Here is a 27,918-nt window from a genome sequence, read left to right as displayed (position 1 = left end):
ACTATTTCCCATGGCAAAACATCTCAGAGCTCAGCAATTTATCACACCTGAACCTGAGTAAAAACTACCTCTCTTATTTGCCCCATAAAGAGATAAGATTTGGAGCATCTTTTTCTCTTTTGGACCTTAGTCACAATCGACTTTATTTTATTCCTGAGGAGTTTTTTAAAAAGGCAGAAAACTTGCATATTCTCCATCTCAACCACAATCAGATCAAGGAGTTGAATCATCAGTATCTCCCTGCCCCTTTTAAAAGTGGTAGTGCCCTTCAGACACTCACCTTGCATGCCAACCCCTTTAAATGTGACTGTGATACATCTTGGTTTGCAGACTTTTTGCGTACTACTTCGGTACACATTCCTTATGTCACCACACATATACACTGTGAATTCCCCGAGTCCCAACTGGGCGAGAGTGTATTGTCTATGGACCAGCGTTCCTGCCAGGACATATATGGTAGCGTAGCATTCCTCGTCAGTGCCTTCTTGGCTGTGATATTCACTGTTCTGCCCCTACTTAAGCATCTCTATGGATGGGACATGTGGTATTGCTTACAGGTGCTTTGGGCAGGACATAAAGGCTACTCTCAGCTGGCTCATAGTGATTCGCAGTGTCACTACGATGCTTTTGTCGTGTTTGACACCAGTAACCGGGCTGTGAGAGACTGGGTCTACAATGAGTTAACTGTCCATCTGGAGAACTCAGGTCACAGGAGGTTTTGTCTCTGTTTGGAAGAGAGGGATTGGATTCCTGGGCTTTCATGTATTGAAAATCTACATAATGCTGTCTACAACAGTGTGAAGACGGTATTTGTGCTGTCCAGTGGTGTTAATGGTGGTGAGACAGTGAATGGTGTGATCCGCCAAGCTTTCTTTATGGTTCAGCAGCGGCTTCTGGATGAGAAGGTTTGTTAAATTAACTTCTTTTTTTCTTTTTTCTTTTTTTTTTAAATTTGCTATCTATCTAATTCTTACTGAATTGTTGCCATGTTTCCACATCACAAAATTATCTCTGATTTGATCCAAATAGGTGGATGTAGCTGTGCTGGTTCTGTTGGATGAGATGTTTCCCAAACTGAAGTACCTTCAGTTGAGGAAGAGGTTGTGCAGGAAGTCTGTGTTGTCCTGGCCGAGAAACCCAAGGGCCCAACTTCTTTTCTGGAATCAAATAAGAATGACATTGTCATCAGATAACCTCAAATTCTATGACAACAACATGAGTGAAAGTTTTATATGACTCCCTTTGAACGGCTTATACAGAACACCTGGGTAGCAAAATAAAAATGCACCTACTTTCCATGACCTCATTTTGGAGAACCAGTCTCTTATTAATGCTATCACATCCATAATCTTATTCTGACAATACTTGATTGATGTTTGATGTTAAATCTAAAATGTATTAATTCTTTAGTGTAAATATTTAACTTTTAAAGATTATGTTCTGTTGTGTTATCTGACATTTTGGCTGCTCTGTTGTTTGTCTTAAATGTTTTTATTTTAATAATTAAGTGCTTTTGATTGATTGATTTTCTTTGAATGCCCTCTACTGATGTTTTTCCTATTTTTTTCTGTATGATTTAAGTATTTTTAGTGAATGAATCCTTGTCTTCTCAGAGAGTTTGTGCTGGGTAGGGAAGTGTTGCTGTTGTTTGCTGTAATGTTAATGGAGACATTGTACATTGTACATCGACAAACTAATATTGGGCCATGTAAATAAACTTGAATTGTTTTCATGTGGATAGCGTGATTTCATAAGTATGGTAATATTATGTAAAGTTATATATACCCCCCCCCCCCCCAGTTTCAGTATTTCACTTCACTTTATTTAGGTGTTTTGGTTGGGAGGAAATGAAACTGGTGATTGATTCTTACAGGGTACAAACAACTGCATCTGCTGCATGTGTTGAAAGTAAGAAAAGGTCGACTATGATTTCTCAATAAGTTTAAGGGGAAAACTCGGTATGGGTCTGTTGTATAGCGATACCTATTTTCTAGAAGCATCAGAAAGCATGAAAGCTTTACTTAAGTAATTTTGCAGGCTGCTGACCAGAGGATACTTTTGAATGAGGTGCATGCATATATATTGAAAGTTATAACAGATTTGACCAAGAGAAGGCCTGCTGCGTGAGCAGTGCAGCTTGTTGTACTGTATTCTTATTTTAGCTTGTGGGTTGGGATTCCAATTTCATTTTTTGTCTCATGGTCTGGAAACTCCATTTGACAAACAGAAACCTCTGACCAAAAATAATTCTTTTCAGTTATAGTGAGTGAGTGAGCTGAACAGCTGCAGTCCACTTCTAAACTGTTGCATATTAGACACTAGCTGTGGTTAAGATATAATTTCCATCCATTTAGTGATGTGATGTAATTTTAGGTACATTCTAATACTGTAAAAACAAACAAATAAAACCCTCAGATTCATGGGATTAAATGACTGATGGCTGTCAAGATATGTTTTGTGTAGTCTGTATGGAAAAGTATTATGATGCTCATCTAATTCGCTTGGATTGACATCATAACTGTACGTTTTCAAATTTACTGTTCGTGTAGCTGACACCTTGTGAGTGCCATGCCCATCTGACGCTCATGTAGGTGTATGAAAAAAAGGAACCCTCCAATCATTGCTGTTGGCGCTGCCCCGCGTAGGTCGCGCAAGCGCCAACTAGGGAGCGCGCGCCCACGCGGACCCGATGGCAGGACAGGTCATGAGAGAGCTGAGCCGATGAGATCATGGAGCCTGCGCCGAGGTCGGACAGGGTACATTTAGGACTTCACGGTGATGGAGAGGTGCCTGTCCGGTAAGGCAAGAGCAGGGTTTCTCCTTGCACATCTGGACTTTCTGGCATTATCTGGCAACATTATTTAAACAAACGAAACTGTGTGCTTTCAGTTTGTGGTGCAGATTAATTATTATGTAAGGTACCAAGCTCGAACTCACGTAGCCGTGTGCATATGAGCAAGAAACTAATCCTTCATGCCGTGGTCGTAGTAGAGTTATTCTGAGTCTGTGTCCAGTCTGTGCAGTAGCATGCGCAACGACCGTTTTACTCGTGCCACCCATAAAATATAGCGGGGTGTATTTGGTAGTTTTAACATTATATTGGCAGCATGTTGAGCTTTTTGAGAGGGGCTTGTGTATACAGTATGTTATCATGCAAATCAACGCTGCTGCAGTCGGGATGGTGACACCAGTTTTTTCTTCACGGCAACAGCTGGCTGCCAACTCAGAAGTAACTGGAGAGGCTTGGTCACCGGTATGAAGTGAGATGTTTTCTACTTGTGGCATTTTACTTAATTATTTATTATTATATTTGCATCAGTCTGTGCTTTCTTTCTCTCCAGTTTTGTCGTGTGGTCAGTGTGGGTTGGCAAGGAGGTATGCAGCTGCGTAAACTGACCAGTTACACTGATTTATGATACCTCAGTTTACGCCAACGATGACTGTGGACAAAGCTTCAACAGTAGCAAGCTAACATGTTTGCAGTTTCCTTGTTTTAAAAGGTTTAAACATAGTTGTGCGTTTAGTTTCAGGCACTATTATTTAATTTTTCACTTTAGATATAAATGTAACATTGTACCAAATTGTACTCTGACTTGGTGCTTCCATCGATGGCACATAAAGCTAAATTCATTGTCTCAAACGATGGATAAGGGATTGACATCTATGTTATGACTGACAAGAAGACTTAACCAATCTCTCAGTTGCATCCTGCCTCCCAGCACCCAATCCTCTTGGATTAGAGGAGGGATTATGAATTGGATTTGCCTCTGCTTTGCAGACAGTCCCCAATATCTGGTCCATCATGGACTGGGTTGTGCTTACTTTGATTCCCTGAGGATATGTGTTACCTACTTGTATTGCTGTATGGCTTTTTACACCTTGAAGACAACACATTACCCTATATCATTGAGTATGATACATACTCACATGCTTATTTTATCCTAATATGGGCACGGTCATAACATGCTGCATTTTTGAAGTATGATTTAGCCTAAATTCCAACTGCCTACTTTTGTCCTCTATTTTTAGTGGAAGCCTAAGGTACCAGTATGTCTACAGCCTTGATAAAGTCTGATGATGAGTTTTGTAAGTGTCTCAGAGGGATGCTAGATAATAAAGACTGGTCTTTCAATTTCCTCTGCAGTCTGCCATGTATATAGCCAGTTACACTATTTTTGTTCCTGTTTCCTTCAGACCTGAACAGGCATTTGAATCCATGAGCTTTATGGTGAGTAGATTCAGAGCTGTCCATGGTGCTGAAATGGTCAAATTGGTCACTCTCCCTGTTTATCTCTTTCACCATCTACTGTGGTGATTGTGGAAGTGTTCTGTACATAATGAGCAAAAGCCTTTGAGTGGCCAGTGTTTCAGTACCACTGAGTATCAAAAACCATCAAGGAATGCTTGCATTGTTGGTCAGATTTGTAGCCTTGGTTACCTATTCTTTGATTAGATAGTTCCTGATTTAAATTACAATTTTACCAATTTTAGGTCTGTATTTTTTGGGTTTTGCTTTGGAGAAATACATGTTTATATTGCTCAAAGCAAAGTAACAAAAAGTAGTTTTGGTATCAGCATTGAAAACAATAAAATGGTATCTAGCTGATAACCAGCTGCTGCTTGTGTTGTTTTTATTAAATATGATTTGATTGTTTTTCTCTCAATGTTTGTCTTACTTTTACCTGTCTAGAATCCATGATGTCCTGTTCTGTAGCTGAAACCACAAGACGTCTGGCCTGTGTGTCTGGGAGCCCTGTAGCCAACAGTCACTGCCACTCTCTTCTAATAGGACTAAATAAGACTCAAGCCCTAAACAATCAGAGATGGACAGGTGAAAACTGAGATGCCAAGAGGTGGCCTTTATTTTAAACCTTGTTATCCTCTCTGGTTCCTTAAAGGGACATGAAAATATTCACAACCTTAACAGTGTCCCCTCAGATGTTGTCTTTTGCCATATAAAAAAAATGCCTTTAAACATTAGAGCCAAGCCAACGCAGAGCAAGCTATCTGCTGGCTCAAAGAGCAGTGGGCACACCGATGGCGGAACATCTCATTCACGCTTTTCAAGATCCCCTAAACAGGGGAAAGGCAAACAGGCTGTAAGCTCAGCACCAGGCTCCCGCTCAGGGCTAGAACCAGGCTCTGTGTCAGGAGGTTTGCCTGCACCAGCGCCTAAATCGGCTGGAGGTCAAGGGTCAGCGTCAAGGCCAGGTTCAAAGATCAAACCCGGCACAACAGCAGACAAAGGAGCAACCCGTGGTTCAGCTACAGCTCCAGGGGGTAAAACCCTGTCTATGGAGAACATCCAGTCTTTGAGTGCTGCCTATGCCACTTCAGGCACTATGTACCCCTGTGAGCGGGATGCCTTGGAACCCTCTGGCGGTTACCCCAAAGGCACCATGACGCTGGGCAGGAGCACCAGCCGCTCCTCCTACACTGGCAGGACAACAGTTATGGGCAGCAGCCCAAACATCACCTCCTCTGGGCTGCATCACCCATCAGACCACTATGGAGACCAAACCTTGCTTTCTGCTGGGACTTCCAGTCTGCGGCGCCAGTCTGGGAGACATCCACAGGCACTGGATTCGTTTGGACGGGGAGAAGCTCCCACGTTTGATCTCCAGGCTCAGCTGAAGGAGCTGCAGAGGGAGAACGACAACCTGAGGAGAGAACTGGATGGAGGTAGGGATGGAAGGACAGGCCCCAGCATGAACAATGTCAACTTCTGGAGTCCGGATGTAAAGAGAGACAAGGGGGTTAGGAGGGAGGACGGAGGGAGGACCTCGGTTCTGAAGGACCATTACAGGACAAACCAAGAGGATGTACAGGTGAGAAGACTGACAAATTAAAGAGTTTGTTTCATAAATACTATATTTCACTTTCCACTGGTTACTGCAACAAATACTCAACAACTTCAGAATTCAACAGTGAGTCACTTTCACACCAGCAAGTCTATTAGTCACATTTTTCAAATGGTGGAAATCTAATTTTGAAACAACACTCTTTGATTTGTCTGCTCACACATCACATTCAGACTTTTTGTGTTGACCAGCCCATTTCCTCTGCACATCATACCTCTCACATCATACCTTTTGTTCCTGCCTTCAAGGTTGCATAGAAAGGCTTCTGTGCAGTTCATGTGTAAAGACGTTTGCCAGGCTAAGCGCTGTCTGTGTTTCCATGGGAACATGCCCTATTGGCAGCCATTAGCCAGATTCTAAAAAAACTCACAGCTACTCCTTAAGGGATAGTGACCAGTCTGTCCTGTGCCACCTCTCCCTGGAGTCTGGCCCACTCACTCTGAGGTGTTATCCATCTGTCTGTCTTACTGCAGAACTAATGTAAATCTGTTATTTCTCTGTATGTCCTCCTTCTGTTTTCTGTCATGCCGGCCCTCTGTTTCTCCATTTGTCTTGTGTGGCATTTTACTTACTTGTGTGTCTGTGTTTATCTAGTGGACAAATAGTGGTATATCTCTACAGGAAAATACCTGGTCTGTAAGTCTTTATAAAATATACTTCATCTTGTTTTAAGAATCTTTTACATTATACAGCTTGTGCAGTTTCTGCTGTATCTATTTATCTCTCTGTCTTCATCTTTCTCACACAAGCATACAAAAAGTTTAATCATATCTGTACTCTTTGCTTCAACCCCTCTTTCTTGTAACCAAGGAGCCACCTCTGCATTTGTATTTATAGCTTTTTCATCTCACATTGTCATACAGTGTGAGGACACTATGACACACACACCCACACATACACACACATTCTTCTAATTTTAAAACCAAAAATAAAAAAACAGAATGTTTGAAAATGAAAACAGAATGTTTTTTCATTCAGGAAAATAGTCATTTCTGTTTGTTTTTTTATAGAGTTTCGACTAATAAATATTTCTCAAAACGTGTCCTTCGACGAACGAAAATGCGCTAAGATCTGCATTTGCCACTACCCTTCTCTTCTTTAAGAGAAAGACACATGCGCACACAACTCGCATACACAAAAAGATACACAATTTTCACCTTCCACAAAATAGAGGAATTTCAGTAAGCTTTGTAGACAAGAAATGTGTTTGCTGCTGAAAATGGTTCGGTTACCAGTCTTTGTGCATCTACAGGCTTGTCCTGACTTCACCCTGTCTGTAATAGATGGATGTATTTGTCTGTGTTGTGCTCCTTCAGACAGACCCATTCAATACTAGCATATTACTTGTTTTCAATTGTCGACTCATTTTTTCTTTCCCACACTAACGCTCTTTCTCTCATACTGTCTTTTTACCTTAACCTTCTTCCTCTGTCCCCCTCGTCTTGCACATGTATTTATCTACCGAAACAGCACCTTACTTGTAGATTTATGATCTCATAATCCTTATGTACCTGTAGATAATTAAACCATAAATACATACATACATGTAAGTGTAGATCACTTGGTATTTCATATGAAAATATAATAGGCTACTGGAGAAAAAAAATCCTGTACACTGTCCAAAGCTCTGATGGAATCCATTAAATGCAGAAGTTATGATGCATCCTTTTGCCATATGTAACCTGTCAGAATATGAAAGAACCCTGATTTACCAGTTTTTTGTCATGCTGAACTCAACTGTCCTTGATCTCTCTCCTGCATTCTAATTATCACCATCTGTAATGTTTCTAGTGAATTTGATACGAGTGAAGTTCATACAGAAAAACAATGTGAAATACGCCCATTAGTGATGTGATTTAATATCACTTTGATTATGTTGTTGCTGTAGCCTAGTATGTCAGTTTGTTTTACCTTAGCTGATATATCTTGCTGACAAAACACAATGCGAGTCATCTAGCTTAAAAAGAGCAAACAAAAACCTTTAGGCGTTCTTCTTTCTCATTCTCTCTTTCTGCCTTTCTCTTTCATCCTCTTTCTCTCACTTGCTCTTTCTTACAGACATACACACCTAAGGATAGTTTAGCGCCAGCTGATTATGAATGCTATGTTGTTAGCAATATTGATTACTCATTAAATTTTTACCAACCCCTTTTGTCTTTACTGGCCCTCACAGTGTTCACTGCCCTATTGTATAGAATAAAGAAAAAACACTCTGAGTCCAGTTTCTCTCAATTAAAAAACAATACCTTATGCAGAGGATGCTGTTCTAACTCTTATCTGCTGTCACCTTGCTCTCCTTTATCACCTCTATCCCCCTTCTCTTCTTTTAAGTGGTCACTTCTCTTCTCTTTTTTTCTTCTCCATTTCTAATGTTTTTTGCCCTTCGAGACACTCTGGGAAGAGTTGAGTGTGACAAGAGAACTTTATAATTAGCATAAGGAATGTCACCTTTTCTCTCAGCTGCAGCCACCAGAGTTGTCCCCTAACCATCTGTTTGTGTGTGTGTGTATGTCTATGTGTGTGTGTACACTACATATGTATTTGTGTCTACAGTCTCAATGGTGTGAGTGTGTGAATGTGTGTGTTTGTGCGGAGGATTGTCCACCCACTCTGACTTGATATTCAGTGCTAGCTTGTTGCATTGATTATCTGCACTCACCCTCGCCTCCCTCCTACATCTCAACTCTGTGTCCTTGGTGCCGTCTACCTTCTGGACTCGAGCAGAGGAGTCACGATATTAGAGGAAAAATTGGTAATAGCTTCACAGAGATGAAAATTTAGGTGTTTAACTTCCGTTTAGTGTTTTCATCAATGAATGTTTTACATCTCTAGATGCTGTAAGGTGCAGTGTGTATTGTCAGTTTTTTTCCCTTTTGTTTGATTTCCTTACAGCCTTTTCTTATCCTGCTCAATCATCAAGAATGCTCTGTGTCCATGGTTTCAAGCACAGAGTGAATTTCCATTTGCCAATCAGAAAAGCTGAGAGCTGTGAATATAAATTAGCATATTGTATTTTGTATTACTTTGCACTGCAGCAAGTGGTAAAAGCATGAATGTTGAATGAAATATGTTGTCCCCAACAACACTTTATGGGAGCCTGTTTATGTAGCTTAGTATAATTGTTCAAGTGGTAAATGTATTGACAAATCCTTCAGTTATTGCATCTATTAACCTCCTCAATCTTGCTCATCACTGATGTGTCCATCTTTAAAAGCTCATGCTGTGATGACAAATATTGTTTTAATCCACCAAAACAAAACAAATTGTGATTTAAAGCAGATATCTTTCCAAGGTTTTTTTAATGTCATGCCAATTTTGACCTATTAAAGACTAAATTCTTCATCATTATGTTTTATCTGTGCACTGATTTGCACATTCCTTAACTGCATCCTTAACAGATTATTGATTTGTCAATTAATTAATTAATTATTTAGTGGCACAATTGGGTCCGTGTTAGACTCACTGCTTTTATGCTTGGAACTGTCACCGATTCTTTTTGAGGTTCTCTATAAATTTGGGGAAAAAAAATGTTTTCATAAGTTGCAAATTTGTTTTCATCTGGAACACCATCACCATTTGTCCTGTCTTTCCCCCCCTTTGATGTTCATCTCACTGCAAACAAACATGCCACTTGTGCTTTCAAGCATAGTACATTCTATGTATTTTGCCTGTGTTTTGAAGAGAAATGTTGCCTCCTCATGGCCAAAGTGTGTAACCATCACCCAATAGCGTTCCAAACCGAAGAGACTTAAGTATTTTACACAGTGGTTTGATATTTGGGGCATCTTTTTCCTTTTTGCTTTCTCTTTGGGCTTTATGCATGTGTGTGTGTCTTTCTTATGTCACATTTCTCTGCTGCAGCTTGGGGATATCAGAAGAAACAAGGTCTGTTTTAAGTGCCCCACCATATATTTTTTATATATGTGTGTTATAAGTTAATCAATGTTTTATATGTGTCTATACATGTCTGCTGTGCTTGTTATTGAATAAATAGGCATTTTATCTTTATCCACTTTGTTTGTAGCAGCTTCCACTAACAGTTCAGGAGCTTCAGGAGGAGCTGAGGGCTCACAGGGAAATGAACAGTCGCCTACAGCACCAGCGACAGCAGGGGAACTCTGGCTCCTGTCGAGAACTCCGTATGGACCAGGACCACAGAGGGGGCCTCAGCCCTGGCCCCAGCCCCAGACAAAGCCCCAGCAACCTCCACAGTCCTGGACCAAAGAACAGCCCGAGAGCCAGCCCATCCAACACCTATAATCCAAGGCAACAGGAAGCTGACATCATTATTCACAGCCCTGGTTATGGCTGTAATACTGCAGTAGCAACACAGAGAATCAGCCCAGCCAACACCCTTCAGCCTGGGCCGAGGACCAGCCCAAATCAGCCCCTTTACAGTCCTAACCAAGGTCCATTGGTAGTGCCCAGCTCTAGTTCAGTCCGGCCCTGCAGCCCCTGCCAGGTGCCCGGGTGTGACGGCTTCTCTTCACCCCCTCCTCTGGATCCGTCAGAGGAAAATTTCTTCCGCCTGCAGTCGGAGCATGAGCGCCAGGCCAAGGAACTGTTCCTGCTGAGGAAGACCATGGAGGAGATGGAGCTGAGAATCGACTCTCAGAAGCAGACGCTTGGCGCCCGGGACGAGAGCATCCAGAGGCTGCTGGAGATGCTTCAGGGCCAAGGTCAAAGTCAGGGACACTGGGGCCGGGGACAGAGAACAGGCATCATAACTATGGCGGCGCAGGAGGCTGAAGCCCAGCTAGAAAACATGCATGTGAGAGAGGTGTGTTTTTCTTCCTGATATTTTTAATGTTTTAGAGAATGAATACTAATAAGTAAGTAATTCCAACAAAAGGGCTAGGTAGTATGTCAATATTTATCATTTATCATCTATCACTTAAATAGGATCATTGTAGTTTTTTGACATTGCGAATTATGGTACACAATTGTGTTGCCTGTGTTAATAATAAAAAAACAATTATTAAGCAATTAAGTCGGATACATCCCTGAATGGTTCTGGAAATATTTGAGAGCTGAATATGAATTAAACATAACATCATACATTCTAGTGCATGAAGGTTACTGAAAAACATCAAAACGGCACGTGATTTTTGATACTAAACAGATATTTTAAACTATATTAATGGTTAACGTGATATTTATCATCACTTAAATGCATATATGATCTATTTGTTTTATGTGTTTTTTGATTAGCATATTAATTAATGCAATTAATTAATGCTTTGCTTGCGTTTGTATGTGTGTATTTGTATGCACATATCTGTGTGTGTGTGCCTGTATTATGTAGAGTTTGGGAGCAGAAAGCGGCTCAGCAGGTCTTATCAATGGGCCAGATTAACATACGGAGAGCCCTAAGCCTATGTTCAGCCATGTAGTTTTACAATCTGACTCTGTTTGTTTGTGTGTGTGTCTGTGTGTGTGTCTGTTTTCCTGGGTATGCACATGCTCATATGGCAGTTGCTCATATATCACTTGTCTATGCATTGCACATAGCATTTAGCATTTATTCTACAGCATGTGGTGTGGAGAGCCCTTTTGTACAGTGCAACTGAAAAAATATTCAACTGATTTTATTTATTTTTTTATTTTTTTTATATTTTTGCACCCATCAAAAATTCTCAATTAAAATACAAGAAAGGACAAATCTTATTTGGTAAGTTCATGCCTGACTCTTAGTTAAGACCTTCCTATTTTTTTTCTGGCTTACACTTCCGACTCCATTTTATTGATTGTGAAGAAATGAAAAGTGCCAGACCTCCAGTGAGTGGTGGTATAGCACAGGTGTGTCTGTCTCCAACGCCAGGAGGACTAGCAGTCGGCTGCTCTGTGCTCCTCACTCCTGCCTTGTTTATTTTTAACTCCTAAATCTTCTTAGCCCTTAATTTCTCTACCTCTCTGTCGCTGTGTGTGTTTGTACGTTGTGTGTCTGTGTATGCCTCTGCTATTGTTTGTGTCATGATGTTCTTGTTTTTCCGCCTATGTTTTGTTTGTATGCCTCTATGTTCGCAGTGCCTAGTCAGAATGATTGCATGTGTGTGTGTGTTTGTGTGCGTGTATGTGAGCATGCGTGCACATCTGGGGCCTGTCGGCTTAGCGTTTCTAGCGAGGACACTCCCTCTCTGGGCTGCCGATGGCTGATGGGATATCCACCCATGCCGGGTGTTTGGTCACTGTGGGTGATTTTGTCAGAGAGGAATGTGGGTGTCTGAGCCCATGCTAATGCAACCATTCCTGTGCCTGTGTGTGTCTGTGTGTATGTTTGGGACCTAACCATGCTGTGTGTGTAAGAGGTGAGTACCTGTTCACACACGCTGTCTGTGTCTGTGCTATTTTTAACTGCTTGACAGCTTAACACATACTGTGTGTGCTATGGTGGAGGGGGTGACTGGTACTGAGAGGTGAGAGAGAGAGTGGGGGAGAGATGAGAGAAAGAAGTGTTTTTCTAAGGTAGAAAAACAAGCTGTGTTTGTCTGAATATTAATGTATGATTAATGAGGGAAAACACTCTGACCGCCCTGATTGAAAAGAGAGGTGATTGTTGTTCTTTCGTTTTTCCCCTCGTCTCCTTCTGGCCACCTCTCCACTGAGGTTGAGATGGGGCTATGGAGTCTGTGTACACACACACACACCACACATAAACACACACACACACACACACATAGACACAGACAGAGGGCATACAGGTTCGTTTGCACAGTCTGATGTGTTGACTTGCTTAGGTGATTACAGCTCAAATTGCAGCTAGTGATGCGGTTAATTTAGCAGATTGTTAGTCAAACTAATAACCTTGCTTAAAGTGAGTGAAACTGATGAGTTCATATGCTGTAGAGCTATTTGTAGGTGTATTTGTATTGTGTAGATTGTGTATCAGACGTCAGATGTTAATATTTATCAGTAACGCTGTGTGTGGTTTATGACATATAAGTAAAATAAAAATATATGTTTTATGAATACTTTAGAAATAGTTAAATAATAATACTAAGCTTGTCCTATGATCAACATATGGTCTTCTAGAAATTGTAATGAGGAGCAGGAAAGCATATTCAAAATAGTGAATAATGTAGTGTTGATGAATGAAATGTATTTGTCCAGTTTAAAAATAATAGGAATAATAATGATTAAAATAATTAAAATAGAACAATAACAAATAGTCAGGATTAATCAAAATAGTTCCTGGCCACTGAGCTACTATTACACATTCAGTAGTGAATAAATGAGAAGAAACAGTTTCTTGATGAATCTACAGCAGAATCATAACAGTGTCATTATTCATGCTATCGTGTGTTTTTACTACTTCTGACACTTTTAACATTAATTTATCAATCAAAGATTTTTGTCTTTTTTTTGCATTCCAAAAATATATTCACTGAAAGTTACATATTCCAAATCCACAAAGAAATGTGATCCAAACACAGTTTATTAACATTGTGTTAAAGGACGATCAAGTTGTTTGTCTGTTTGACGCTCTCATCGGTTTGTAGTTGGGGTGAATACAAATTAATTGAAAGATTTCCATGCAGTGATTTAACGTTGAGACATGGTCTTCTTCCTGTGAATGCCTCTTGCCTTTGTTTATGTGTCAGAGTGGTAATTTAGCCTTACACTTGTCATAATTAGCAAAGGCAGGGCTGTGATGGTAGTGCTGCTGTTGCCTCTATTAGGGGGCACTAGTCTTAGTTCTTTTGATTAGCTCCAAAGGAAACCAGCCCAACTGTCTTCCATTACCGCGCCCATTACTCTCTTTTAAATGACCCAGCTTGTTTAGCTTGAGCTGAGATAATAAATGCCTCCATTTTCAGTCCAACTCTCTTTTTATTTATCCTTCAAACATGGCTGAGGGTGGATGGGGGGCCCTTTTGCTGTTCTTTTCCGGTATGACGAGAACTTATTACCTTAGATTTACATTTACATGATCTTAATTTTGTTTTTCGTTTTCCCAAATGTTCACTGAAGGGCTTTTCGTAAGGAAGATGGGTGTAAAAATGTAAGTGCCCGTGTATGTTGCAAATTAGAGAATTGAGTCAGGGTCCACAGAGAATGGAAATCTCTTTTTGTCTTTTCCGATTTCTCTCACAGTTGTACCACTCATGACTTACAGACCATGGCCAGATGTGAAGTTACTTGAACCAGCTGTCTGTGTTTATGTCTGGACGGTATGCTGGTGTGCAGTATGTATGGATATAGAGCTCACTCCATCACTCCTTCACCTGCTGATGTATGTTGTCAGGGGATGGTGTGTAGTCCCGTGCTCTTGCTTGTGTTTTCTGTTCAACTTTGTCAGCTGTCAGACTGTCTTAGCTGCACAGACAACTTAGAAACACTGGCACATCTATGTCAGCCAATTTACTTGACTCTTGAAATAGAGATGTAACACCTCACTTACACAACATTGCCATCATTTCTTAAAACAATATGGAACCCACATATAAAGTAGTTTGTTTGAGTGTGGCATATGAGCTTTCATCTAGTATGTTTACTGGCAAATGTACATTGTTTCAGTACCAGCAATATCCACAGAGTGGCAGTGTTCTATCAGTATTTAACTACTGTGGCCATTATGTACCCTAACCCTAAGTTATGTGTGATGGCACACACACACATACACAAACACACACAAACACACACACACGCTGAGAGGCATAAATCTGGGCCTAATCGACTCTCCCCAGCCGCCAGGTCTCTGTAGACCCAATAATAACAGCCGTTCCACTGGTCTGTTCCTGTCCAGTCCTGACCTGCTGCCAAGGGCGAGCACACACACACACACACATGCGCACACACACACTGTGAGATTTTTACTTGGAGATGGCATATCTACTTTCATATGCATCGCACTGCAGATTCGACGTCGTCCTTAGGGGGACTGGATAGAGTTAAGGCCCCTAAGACTGGGTATGTAGCATTGCTCTACTGTTAAGAACGTAAGGGCAAAGCACTTATGGCTCCCCTGTTTTCTATAGTATGACTGGCTTCAGAAGTCCTGCTGCTGTTTTTGGCAGGACCTCTGTCTATCCCCCCCCTCCACTCCACCCTCCATCTCTCAAACACTGATAAAACCAGAAATTTAACTTTTTCAAACTTTCTAGCGCTCCAGCATGTCGGTTAAAAGTGGAAGCTCATGTCATCAGTCTTTTTTATAAATCCCTTTCCCACTTTTTCTTTTGGCTCACTTTCTCGTGCCACCAGCTAATCAACTGCAAAGTTTTTACGTCTTCTCCTCTCTCCTTTTTTTTTTTTTCATCTGTTTGTTTGTCTTTGTATGTTCGTTTGTCCATCCACATTTCCCACTCTCTCTTTCTTTCTCCCCAGACTGATATGCTATCTGCTGCGGTTATGTTAATTGGTGAAAGGCTGGGCTTTTTAGGGCTCCATTCTTGATTGGCTACTTTCAGCCTCCGCTAATGAAGCCCCCTCTCGACTAACATTAGAAGACCACTGTAAATACCATCAGCAAACACACACACACACATACACACACACACACACACACACCAATGCTCCCTTCTCCCCACCACACCCCGGGAACCACATACTCGCCACGCTCTGTTGATCTCCCAGAATGTTCGAGCGGAAAAGTTTATCGGGACAAAATTACACCCCTCAAACCTTCTCCTCACCCCCTCCACCCCTCCACCACCCCCCCAACCCCTCCCTATTTTTCAGCAAGGCTTTGATTCCCTCCGATTAGACTTTTGTCTTTTCAAACAGCCCTTTTAAGCCATTGAGCTGATAGAGACATTTTCACATTTGCGGCAAGCAAATTTTCCCTTTTTCTCTCACTGATGGAGAAGGGATGGGATTGTGATTGATGAATATGTGTGTGTGTGTGTATGTCTATGTAGGATCTGTGCATGTTCTTGTCTGCGCGTAGTGTACATGACACCATTGCCTTCAGGCTAGAATTGAACTTTTTGACCGTATCCTTCTCTCAGGATGCCAGCACTTATTGCTATAGTGTTACTTTTGATCCTATTCATTCCATATGCTCAGTGCTCTGACACATGTGGAGCAGAGATGACAGTCTTTGATGACATGCTCTCCTGCATGACTTAATTTCCCCCATTGAGGGACACCATGGTTTTGAGAATTGTTCTCTTAACCGTTGTTGATAAGGAGTTAATGCACACACTTTCTCAGAGGGACAGATAAATACTTAAATGTGCACAGGCAGACAAAAAGACAGACAAACACACACACACTGTGACACATTAATACACATATGGTCAGTAGAAGATTAGAGTTGTGGCAGCAGTGGGCATGCCAGTCTGTGGGAGGCATGCTCTGACAGCAGTAATCCCCTCCTTATCCACATCTTACATGGACAAGAGGATAAGACCCATGTCTCCTTTCATTTCAAATCACTGGGAGAACTGGGAAGAATGGAAGCAATGGGAAATCATGGAAACCTGTTACCGTGATCTCCCTGTATGTCTACTCTTGCTTTTTTAGTCATTTTTGTGTCCGAAGACTGATGAGAAATATTCACGAATACTGACTGTTGATTGCATTTCAGTTTCTCTGTCATTTTATTCATCTGTAACTTGGGATTGTGTATCAGTCCCTCTGGTGAAAGAGGCAATTTTGCTTATTTTTCATTGCCCCTGCCGACCTGTTCATTTTCCTCAGAGGTGCTACATATTAAACATTAGTCAGTGTGTGGGTGTGCACTTGTATGCTTGTCTGTGTTTTTGTAACCCTTTTGTGTACCATAATTCTTTCAATTTAATATGACTTTTTGCATTCCATTGCATTTTTTTTTAAACCTTATTGAATGAGGAAATTCCACTGAGCATTTTGTCCTTTTCCAGCAGCTGTCTATAACATAATCAGGCAGCTCCATACTGTATATTCATCCCTGGAGCTTCCTAGTATTACAATAGTCTTCCTTTGCTGGAGCAATGTTGAATGGCTTCCTTAGAGGCATCCAAGCAATTCACTTTTTCCACCTACTGTATATTTAAACACATTTTCAGTTACCCCAGGTTTCTATGACCTCCAGTTTACTTGTGTTACGGGGTAATTTGTGCATAAAATATGTATAGATCTGTTTTTTTATGAAGCATTATGTTTTGTAATCATTCACACACTTATACCTGCACAGAGAGAGCGTGTTTGGCGAGTGATGATAGCAGATATTTTTCCTTTGTGACCAGAATCTACAGGTGGATGCTCATTGGGTGTTGGGGCTGATTAAAGCTAAGCAGCAGCAGCAGCAGTAATAGTTGTGGAAATACTTGCAGACCAATGAGGCAATGGCAGCATAGGCAGAGTGAAGGGACAGCTGAGTATTTTTGACAGTTCAAATCATCTTTTCCAAGGGTGTGTTGGTGTTGCTGAGAGGAGGGCATGCCTCATGCAAATATATAAAAGTGTAACTTGCTCACAGCTTTTGCTCCATTTTTTGCTAACACTCTTTTAGGCAGGTGTTGATTGAGCTCCACAATAATTATTGAGGCTTTTGTAAGTGGTGATTTTGTAATTTCACTGCAATATAATGAAGGTGTTTCAAATACACAAAATAGTACAACATAATGCAACCAGGAAATGGTCAGTCCTGGTATTAAATACTACAATAATTTGAAATGTTTCAAAATATTGCAGGACTCATGCTCCATGTAGTTGAAAATCTTTCAATTGCAATATTATTCTTTCTCCCAAATGGACTTGGCCTAATACCCTAAATTTTCCCCGTTCATTGAGTAAGTTTAACTTTCTGTGTGCCAGTATGTGTGTGTGTGCCCATTACCTTGAATGTGTGTGTGTGTGCTTTTTTGTAGGCATAGTTGTAGGTCAGAGCTACCTTTAATTATTGATAGAAGAAGCTCAGCGCATGTGCTGGCAGAAAGTGTTGCTAAGCAGGAGCTTTAGCATGCCAGAGACATCTGCGAGAGAGACACAGAAAACAAGTGAGATATAAGAAACAGAAAGATGCAGACTGAAAGAGTGTTAGAGACAGATTCAGATGACCTATAGCTGACTGTGTCTCAGAGAGACAGAAGAAGAGAGATCAGAGAAAAGAGACTTGAACGCCTGCTGTTAGAGACAGGAAAAAGTCCTCAGGAGAGCATCAAACCAGGAACCAGCTTCAAGATAATAGGAAAAGTATATTTGAAAAACAAGATATTTTTAGGGACAGTAGAGGATAATTCAGCATTTTTTAACAGAAGGTGATGTAAGAACAATGTAGTAAAAAGGACAGGGAGAGATAGAAACTGGGACTGGTCAGACTGATCAGTGTATCGTTTTAAGTGGCTCTGAAGCCGTGGGTGTCAGAGAGTGTTAAAGATGATGAGCCGCCAGGCTTATTTTTACCGGGTCCCTCCTCAGGAGCTTCATCGTCGGAACCAGCTCCAGGCCGATCCGGCCAAGACCAGGGCTCTGCAAACTGTCATTGATATGAAGGTAGGAGTTACTGTGAATCTTGAATCATCGAGAACAGGCGACATTTTAGGTAATAATGTGCTATGAGGTGTGAGTGTGTATTGCTGCAATTGATCAGTTCTCAGCTTCATAAATGTGAGTGTCTTTTGCTGTTTATAAAACCAGCAGCTGTAGAAAATGTGTCGATCTCCAAACAAATTTGAGATCAGCGAGTTTAAACTGCGGTAGGTGTTGTGATAAAAAAGTCAGATGTTTTTATCCTGTTTCAGCAGTGTAGTTCACTCTTCCAGTTGCAGAATGTCCTCTGGTTTATTTTGATATCAACTTCATACCAACAAAACTTAAATTATTGATGAGCACTGCTGTAACATGAGCGCTAGTAGAGGATACGGCTCAGTTGTAAATGTAGACACTAACATACATGCACAAACAATTTAAGAAACATTGTCTTACTGTTGCCTCGTGTCTGTATGGCGGCCATGCCCAAGTAAAGTCCATTATTGGCCCATGCAGAGTTGAGCACTTATTCAATTTGTTTCAAATGTCACATATGGAAGCTTTCACTCTCATCTCAGCCCTTTGAAGTCGTCAGAGCTGTGAAAAATGCAGTTGACTCCACATGTGTCTGCGTGCACACCCACACACAACGCATATGTTGTGTTCATTCAGCAAACGCTTGTTCCAAAAGTGGCTCCTTTACAGCAAAACCACAGTTATTTTTCACACATACTTTGTGATTTGTCTGCCTATTAACAAACTGCACATGTGCTAGCCCAGGATGCCCACAGTGCGTTAAATGCAAAGCCTGACTGTATTAATTAGAAAAGGCAAAACATTGCCAGAGGGATTAGACATAAGAAAGGTGTTAGAGAGTGAAAGAGACAGAGAGATACAGTAACAGCCTTCCTTTGGTGATGCTGTTGATGAGGAAGAGATATTTCCCTGCATTGTTGCTAAATAAAACTATCTCCTGTTTTGCTAATTTTTTAAGTATTGATGCAGCTGAGGGAATTCTGCATGCTCTTTGTCCTATGAGCATGTAATGTTGATCCTGTTTTTTCCAGTGTCTGCGTTGTCTGTGATGCTGCTTGTCTCTAAGTGGTGTATATTTTCGCTTTGTGATTACAGAACACCTCCCCTCCTTTCTGTTTTGATCCTGACGTTATCTGGCAGGTACAGTAATGAGTGCTGATCTCTTGATCCTTCCATCAACTCAACATGGACCACAAATATACAGCATTTGTGTTTTCCTCTATCCCTATCATAAATCCCTCCCTGGGATGGAATTCAGCACCATCGTGTAGCTCATGTTACAGCGGTTTTGAGGCCAAGCTTTTATTAACATGTATTCATATTGTGCTGAATGTTGTTTTTGATATTACCCTCTGTATTTTCCTTTGGATTTGCCTTATTTCTCTTCCTGTGGGTGATGTTTTTCTCTCCTTTCACTCTGGAACAAAAACAGATAGCAATCAGTTATTTTCATACAGAAATCAATGTGAAGCAATGGAAATGATTCAATAGCGTAGACTTTGGGTGGGCCTTTTTGTATTGTGTTGAGTGTGTATGTATGTATGCTTAGGGTGAGGTGGTTTTATTCTGCTATATGCCTGAATGCCCCACTTCAACTGTTTTTGGGTTAACAATGAAAGTCAACATCTTTGCATATACTCTTTGCGTGTGTGAGTGTTTGTGTGTCGGTGTGTTATATATATATATTTATGCATTCCTGTTTGTATGGTGTATGTGTGCTTGTGTGTTCAGGATGGTATATGCAGCACCGTGTTCTAGGCAGGGCTGATGTCAGAGGATGTAATAGAGGTCAGATGCTTACATGTTGCCTGTGGTTTGTGCTGATGGCATCATGCAATCTGCTTCCATTTATTCAATTACCTTTCTCTCCTGTTCCAAGGTTTAGCATTTAATGTATGTCTGAAACCATGCAGCTAAACAACCTCGGGACCTGTCCATGACAGACCCTTCCATTCCCTCATAGATACTGCAAAGGAAAACATCTTGGCTGTACACAATTGCTGGCCAAGATATTCCCTCTGTTTTTCCATGCTTTCTAGTCAGATATTGGGCTATACATTAATAGGTTATAATCTAGATAGAGGATGCCATGAGGTCTTTTGTGAATATGCTGTTGGGGCTGTTAGTGCTGTTTTGCAATCTCATGTTTTTCTTATTTCCACGTTGTAATGGGTTATTTTGTCACAGATCAAAAGTCCAGTCATTGTCTCAAATCAGCTTCAGTTTTGATATATCTCATATAGCCATAACGTTTATCCAATCAGGTATAGATGGGGTTCGCGGGAGCTGCAAATGATCTTTTGTACAGCCTCCTTGAATTGATGTCTGTCTCAGCTATTTCATGCATAGCGTTCCATGACAACAATAAGTAAAAATTTCAAGGCCAATATTCTTTTTCAGATCAACATCATTTTGTCAACCTCCTCTCCCTGTATTTGGGCTTTTGCACATATTTATTTTAGATTAATAGTTAAAGAGATCACTAGATACATAGATCATTGTTTAATCAATAACATGTAAGACAGGAACGCCCTCATTAAAGTCCGGGACTCAAATCTTACTCGTTGCCTGCCTATTGTCACTGGTGCAGGACACCAAGATCTCTTCCCTGGAGAGGAACATCCGAGACTTAGAGGATGAGGTCCAGATGTTAAAGACCAGCGGCCTGCTGCACTCTGATGACAGGCAAGATGAACTCAAGCAGGTGGAGGTCTACAAGAGCCATTCTAAATTCATGAAGACTAAGGTAGTGTCTCTGCATGCTACCTGAGACGACTCCACACTGCATGACCTGAGTGATGCATGTTAGTCTTAAAACATCATTAACAAGTGCATGAGAAGCTGTAATGTGCATGTCTCTTGTCTCCAATGCATGCTCATGGGCAACTAAGTATATGTTGGGAGAGATATTAATGTCAAACTGCAAATTACAGCATGCTGGCTCTTTCTGGCTGCTTTATTGAGGTTCTGAAGCTCCCGTGTTGCATGGATACCAAGAACTCCTACGCTTCTAAATGTATTTCTTCATATCTAGTTTGGCTCTAATTCAAAACATTTATAAGGTTTTCTTGCTTCCATGAAGTTCTTGTGTACCTTATCCACATTACCTGAGTGATGACCGAACATTGTACTGCTCTCCTAACTGCTGACTGTTCTGATGGAGCTAATTCAGGCAATATATCTGCTTACAGTGCAGTGTGTCTGTTTACTGTACTACCTTTAGCTAGCAGAAAGATCTTAAGAAAGGCCTGACTTAGACCCAAGCATACTGGGTTATCCATTGGCACATGTGTACACCAGTGCACAGACTGACACACGCACACACATTTGAATAGGCACATGAACAGAATATACAAGATCCATGTTGAAAAAATGTAGTTTAAGGTTTCAGAGTGTTGCCAGCTGAGTTTCAATGATGGCTGAGACCGATGAGAAGTGCCTCATGTGAAACAGTTTTTCTCTTTGGTTCATTAATGGTGCTCTTTGTAGGACCCGTTTGTCATTGCATCGGGGAAGTTCCTGATGCAATCATAAAAGAGATGTTTTTATGAATGGGGCCCTGACAGATGAATGTGAGCTTACAGCGACAGAGGAAAGAACTCTTTCCTCACCCGTACTGACCTGGGATGATATACATCACAGTGACAGTCCTGGCTCGCTCTCCCATGTCTCATCTTTCTGCATACAGTCACACAGAAACACAGAAAGACACCACGCACATGGATATGCACAGGCACACAGTTTCATTCTATATCTTTGAAGTGTTTAGGGTCCTGGTCTTTCAGCAGTGGTGGTGACTGGTGTTGAGCTGAGACAGTGATCAGAGAAACCAGAGAGGACAGCATCCATGTCCTCTCTGGTTTCCGCTCTGGGCTTTGATCTACTCGAACACTAGAAAGTAGCTTCTGAGAACATGAAAATTTGTTCAAGTATGATAAGTGGGCATTAGAGCAGGTGAACTTTTTTTTTTTTAAATAATCATGTCTTGCAAAACTTTACCAAGCATAACATTGAGAAGCCTCAGCTTGTGGTGGAGTGTGATTGAATACACAGCCAGCTGGGGAAACCTTGACAGTTTCCCAGCTGGCTGTGGTCCACAGTTTAGTGGCTTGCTGTCTTCTTGTCTTTGTGTCTCTGTAGGAGCAGGCCTTGTCACCATGTGTGTCTTCCATCAGACCAGCTCCCACCTTCCTACTCCCCACCCAACAGCCTTGGATCACAGAACAAGCAGAAGTACCCCTTTCATTAGTCTGAATTTGAATTCCTTGTTCCCTTTTTTATTAACAATGACCTTTCTGTTTATCACATTATTTTTAGTCCTCTCCCTTCCCCATTTCCCAACTTCTCTTTCTCCATGTCTTTCCATCCTTTCAACTCTGTCACCCTGAGTAACTTTTTGATTCCTCCTCACCTTTTGGCCCCCTGTCTTTTATTTCTCTGTCCCTCTTCTCCCTGCTCTCTTGTTCTCTTCTTCGCTCTGTGACCAGAGATTGATTGGCCAAGCTCAGGTCCAGTCAGAATTCCCCTGTTATGAGGTCAACCCCGCTCACACAATTAGAGAAATCTCTCTTCGAATCAGCTTTGTGCATTTTTGGCACCAGTAGCTAGCCTCAGCATAGAAACCTCCCTCTGTTAGTGCATTTGATTTCCTTTGTGGTTTTTCTGACATGCTCTATATTGCCTTCCTTAAAACAATCTGTAATCTGTCAGCTATGTGAGTGTAATGTTGCCTCTCATAACTCTGTTTGTCTGTGTATAGTTTCACCCTTGGGCTATTTTGCTTGGTGTGTCCATAGAGTGGACAGTAGACCCTGGAGTCCCCTGAGTGAGAGCTGATAATGTAGGGCTGGGTGATAATATTGTCATGTACCGTCCCTCCAAGTAAATGTATCATGACACAATTAACATACTGATATATTATAGTTTACAATGTCATGTCTAAATGAATTATAGCAAGTTAAATTTTGCCAAATTGTGTCACAGCATGAAATCTTAAATATGTCCGACTTTCCTTTTTCCAAAAATGATAGGGTTCATTAAAGTAAAAAATGAAAAACAATTCAATGTTTGACTTTTTACTACAGCATGTAATTTTTAATGCTGTGATTTTTTTTAAAATCACATAGTATTTTATCCATATTGCCCATTCCTATATTAGAGAGTGTGTCTAAGCATCTCACTGCATTCAAAGGAATGTGTGCTTTCAAAACACTTGTTCTGAAAGTTCTTTTAATGAATGAGAAAGAGAGAAAAATTGGTCAGATTCAATAAGATGCAGTGAATCTGGTCACCTAACTCAAAATGAGGTATGTGCCCTCCTCCCATTTTAAATCCAAGTACAAATAGTTCACATATTACTTCGTATTTGCTTTTACATCTAAAGTCTGTGTACAGCATGCGCAAGTACAATCAACAATATTCCTGTGTGTATATGCATGTGTGTTTGCGTGAGAGAAAAACAAATTTCTCTCCTGAAAGTTTTTGTTATCTGCAAGTATATCAGTCCAGTCAATGATGACTAAAAGGTTTTCATAACAAATATGTATGTGTGTGTGTGTGTGTGTGTGTGTGTGTGTGATTGCCAGATAGAGCAGCTGAAGCAGGAGCTGAACAGGAAGGAGTCAGAGATGCAGGCCCTGCAGACCAAACTAGAAACACTGACCAATCAGAACTCAGACTGCAAGCAACATATCGAGGTGCTAAAGGAGTCGCTCAACGCCAAGGAGCAACGCGCCAATACACTGCAGACAGAGGTCAGTACGCACACACAGACACACACACACAAAATCAACAGATGTACAAACACTCACAAATACTCCCACACATACGCAAACTTTCACCAGGATGCACTGAACCACTCCAGCTTCCTGGAAAACACTTGTAAAAGATACACACAGCCTCACACGAATGAGGCTGTGTGAAAGTGAATATGTCTGTTGATCGCTACAATAATAACAGCGGTGAGGGCCATAATATGTGAAGGCTGTTTTCTGTGGAATTACAAGAATTAATAAATGATTGCATTGTAGTGTATGTTTCCTGTTATGCTCCTCTTACTTCTACTCTTCCCTGCTTTTATATTTCCCTCATTGGCGCTTATTGTTTGCTTGTTGTTTTTAATGGCTAATTCATCAAAATCAATGAGTTTTTGTAGTCCAGGGACAAATAGCCAATATTGGCACATTTACACTGATGTCAGTCTGAAAAAATGTATGGTCATCCTAACTATACATAAACAATCCTGTCTTATTCAGCCTTGGTTTCTTCTCTTTCTGTTTTTCTAATGCACATTGAGGTGGGTGGAAAAAAAAAAAAGTCTATGCGTGTGGCTCCTTTAGTCCACTAGTGGGCTTGTGTGGGCGGGTCATTTAGTCAGAAGGCTGTAGAAAGCTGGCAGCTTTTCCTTCTTCATCTTTGAAGTTTATAAACTCTATGGCTCTAATGATTTTATCACTGCTGTTAGGGATGGAGGCGGGTTGTATGTGGAGAGATGGAGGTGTATATGTGCGTGTGGGGTGGCGGGGCGAGGCGGGGAGCATTTAGCATTTTTCTCCATCACTCTCTAGACTTGGAACTGATACTTTAGATCTCTTTGTGTTCGGCAGTTGAGAGCAGCCTGCTAACTATGTCCACTCATCATTACAGGAAGCAATTTGGGCCAAAATTAGGCCTAATTGTCCTTACATGTGCAAGGAATTTTGGCCCTTGCAGTAAGCTGAATACATCATACTTAAAGGAATTGGTTTTCAGTGGGTGGTTTTGTGTGAGTACATGTTTTTGTTTGTGTGTCCTACTGAAATGGCACATAAAGAAATTTGTATGTGCGCATGTGTGTCCTTTTCACCATAGGTATAGTTTTATGGGGAGACAAGGAGACATTTCACCCCCAGTAATTTTATATTAATGAGGAATAATGTCATATAATATCATGATCGATCAGATCCTTGCGGTTATTGCAGTTATTAGATGACGGAGTGTGTCCTGTGATGTAGCGCTTGTGATCCTTATCTCCAAGTGGTTAATTATCAATGTTCTTTCATTTTTCAGAGCTGACTCTTTCATAACAGAGCCAGCAGCAATGTTCAGCCATGTTTTGGCTATGTTTCTGCTGTACTAGTCATATGTTAACACATAACAATACCATAAATATTGTGATATGACAACTCTTTTATCACAATAATATTTGTACTAGTATTATCATGACACCCATAAAACACCCCTACTGGCAGTCATATTGCCAATATCAGTTTTAAGATGCAAACTTTTTTCATAATATATTAAGAAAACTATTTTAATTTAACTCATTTTTAGATAATATACTTTTATATGCACACAACTTAAATCAACATGATCACCTCTTCAGTGTAAATCACCATTGAAGTTAACATTCCCCCTTTTTGAATACAATTCTGAATACTGTCCAGGTCAGGATGTCATTTTAAGTTTCAAAGGGTTAAATATAAAGTGGGTTATGCAGTGTACTACGCAAATGACCATTATGCCATTAAAACATGTTATTTTTACTGGTGAAGACTATAATTGTAGTAGTTTGAACCATTCCAGTAAATGTTTGTCCCAAAGTTGAAATGCCCATGAGTGGACCGGTGTGTGTGTGTATGTGTTTCTGTCAATATGTGTGTGTATGCATGAACGTGTGGGTGCATGACAAGGCAACGATACATAATTGATTATACTGCCCCTGACATGTGGGACATTTCTGTGCTCCGGAGCTTGCCTTCTTCTCACTTGTCATAAACAGACGGGCTGTAATCAGATCCGACGGTCCTGATCACCGCAAACACACACACTCATATACACACACACACACACACACACAAAAAAACACATACACTGTCAGTGGTGATTGCTCGACTCTCATCTCCAGTCATGAGAAGCTTTTTCCTGCTATTGAAGTGGCCTTTCCCCTTGCTTGAGGAAGGCTAGGGTTTCCTTGTCTAAGTGGGCAAACCAGAAGATGAGTAAAGCTATTTAGGGCATATGAGGCCAGCCTTAGCCCTTCATTCCTCTACCGTCTGTCAATCATTTGGCTAGAGAGCTCTGTCATTCTCACAGGATCTCCCTTCTCACCTCATTCCTTCCACTCATATTATTACTTCATCTCCCTTCAGCAGTTTGTTTCAGATTTCCCACACCTCATTTAAAATTCCTCAAGAGCCCCACATTTCCGTTTTGTCTCACTCATGACTATTGGCCTATCATACCCATTCCCATGTACTGTATATGTATGTGTGTGTGTGTGTGTGCCAGGTGGGTCTTATCGTGAATGACAGTGATTGGTACACAAAGGCACAAAGGATCAGTAATCCACTCCCACATGCCTTCCAGACCAGCAGCATCATCTCACAGACACTTGTCTCTAAAAGCAATTCACATCAGGATGAGACTGAGAAGGGACCGGCCACTGAACAGAGCAGGCACTGTGAACAAGGGAATGAGAAAATGGAAGTGTATTTATTTGTCACTCAAAGTTAAGGACAGCTTCCAAATGGGCGTGATTGAATCCGTCTCCAGATAACAGAAAATGTGGAAAATAATGAGTGTGCGCTTGTGTGTCAGCATTGTGACTCTGCTGTCCACGTCTGTGGAAACTTAACCCTTTAATACAGTAGGTGTATGTGTCTTTGCTGCTCCAGTCAGGACAATGCAGGGCTGTAACTATACTCCAGCAGATCAGGTAACCTATCAGAGACCTTCCTGCATATTTAACCAGCAAGAGACAGGAACAAGCCACTACTCCAGTAGAAAGGGGTTTGCAGAGGCTTTTTTTTTTTCCTTTTCTTTGAGAACCTAATTTCGAAAATGAAACTTTTACTGAAAGAAGCCAAACCAGACTCTGTTAAAACTTGTAGGCATGATGTCAGTTTCCCCAAATTTGCGACATTTAAGCTGCAATTTGTAAGTTGAGATAATTTCCTCTTGCATTAATTCTGACTCATTTCACTAATCAAAACAAGTTTCATACCTGTAACCCATGCATGAGCACGCCAGAGCCCTGCAGGACAGTTTGCGAGTGACAATCATTTCACAGTGGGACACTGTTACCATTTGCAGTCTTCATGTAAACAGTGCTTGCACGCAAATGGCTTTTATGAAACCATCCTGTTTGTTTGAATCAACTGTTCTTGGTCACACTTGGTTTCTATGTCACGCTGAGGTCCAGAGTGTACACTGATCTGATTTGAGATTTCAGATCAAAGTAACATTCCTTAAAATTCAGATTTTATTGACTCAAGACAATGGTTGCATGGTATGGAGTGAACAAAAAAACAAACAAACAATACAATCATGATAAAACAATGGCGCTCGGCAGGAACGAAGCGCAACATGAACTACTTAAAAACAGTAGAACATTCCTCAAGAAGGCAGCTAATTTTGGCTTATCTGACTATAAATATATTGTCCTTACAATCTTACATTCAACCAAAATATGATACCCCCAGGCAGTTCTCACTGCAAAGCTTGTACACCCTCTGATACCTATCCAGGCCTTTATATTTTCCTGTGACCTTGGAAATTCTGACTATGACCATAAAAATAGCCTGTCTGTAATTTTGTTTTTCATACAGTATGGTATTTTTCCATGAGCTAGAGATAAGGCAAACCA

The 27,918-nt window shown here is 40.9% G+C and overlaps 3 protein-coding genes across 11 annotated transcripts in view; all 3 read left to right on the top strand.

Annotated features, from left to right (window-relative positions):
- tlr9 (toll-like receptor 9) overlaps positions 1 to 388 on the top strand; it is a 3,990-nt gene extending 3,602 nt beyond the window's left edge. The window contains exon 3 of the mRNA XM_067593614.1: positions 331 to 388. Coding sequence (XP_067449715.1) covers positions 331 to 388 — 58 coding nt within the window. The remainder of the gene's footprint in view (positions 1 to 330) is intronic.
- LOC137184587 (toll-like receptor 9) lies at positions 287 to 1,699 on the top strand. Its single transcript, XM_067592394.1, has 2 exons — positions 287 to 905; positions 1,030 to 1,699. The coding sequence occupies exons 1-2, from the start codon at positions 426 to 428 to the stop codon at positions 1,234 to 1,236; spliced, it is 687 nt and encodes a 228-aa protein (XP_067448495.1). The 5' UTR covers positions 287 to 425; the 3' UTR covers positions 1,237 to 1,699.
- Positions 1,700 to 2,685: 986 nt separating this feature from the next.
- LOC137184583 (ERC protein 2-like) overlaps positions 2,686 to 27,918 on the top strand; it is a 156,238-nt gene continuing 131,005 nt past the window's right edge. For 3 of the 9 annotated variants that reach the window (XR_010928686.1, XM_067592388.1, XM_067592381.1), the window contains exons 1-8: positions 2,686 to 2,797; positions 4,691 to 5,828; positions 9,886 to 10,641; positions 18,207 to 18,281; positions 19,389 to 19,433; positions 20,884 to 21,039; positions 22,434 to 22,526; positions 23,879 to 24,046. Coding sequence is in view for 8 of the 9 variants with exons in the window: in XM_067592388.1 (XP_067448489.1) it covers positions 4,965 to 5,828; positions 9,886 to 10,641; positions 18,207 to 18,281; positions 19,389 to 19,433; positions 20,884 to 21,039; positions 22,434 to 22,526; positions 23,879 to 24,046 (2,157 nt within the window). In the remaining variant the exon portion in view is untranslated. Of the gene's footprint in view, positions 2,798 to 3,211; positions 3,261 to 3,445; positions 4,229 to 4,690; positions 5,829 to 9,885; positions 10,642 to 18,206; positions 18,282 to 19,388; positions 19,434 to 20,883; positions 21,040 to 22,433; positions 22,527 to 23,878; positions 24,047 to 27,918 lie in introns of those variants that run through there. The other 6 variants (XM_067592382.1, XM_067592385.1, XM_067592383.1 and 3 more) reach the window with 6 other exon arrangements.

The sequence above is a fragment of the Thunnus thynnus genome, chromosome 6, assembly GCF_963924715.1.
Source record: "Thunnus thynnus chromosome 6, fThuThy2.1, whole genome shotgun sequence".
In the NCBI taxonomy this organism is placed as follows: Eukaryota; Metazoa; Chordata; class Actinopteri; order Scombriformes; family Scombridae; genus Thunnus; species Thunnus thynnus.
This window is presented reverse-complemented; position numbering and strand designations above follow the sequence as displayed.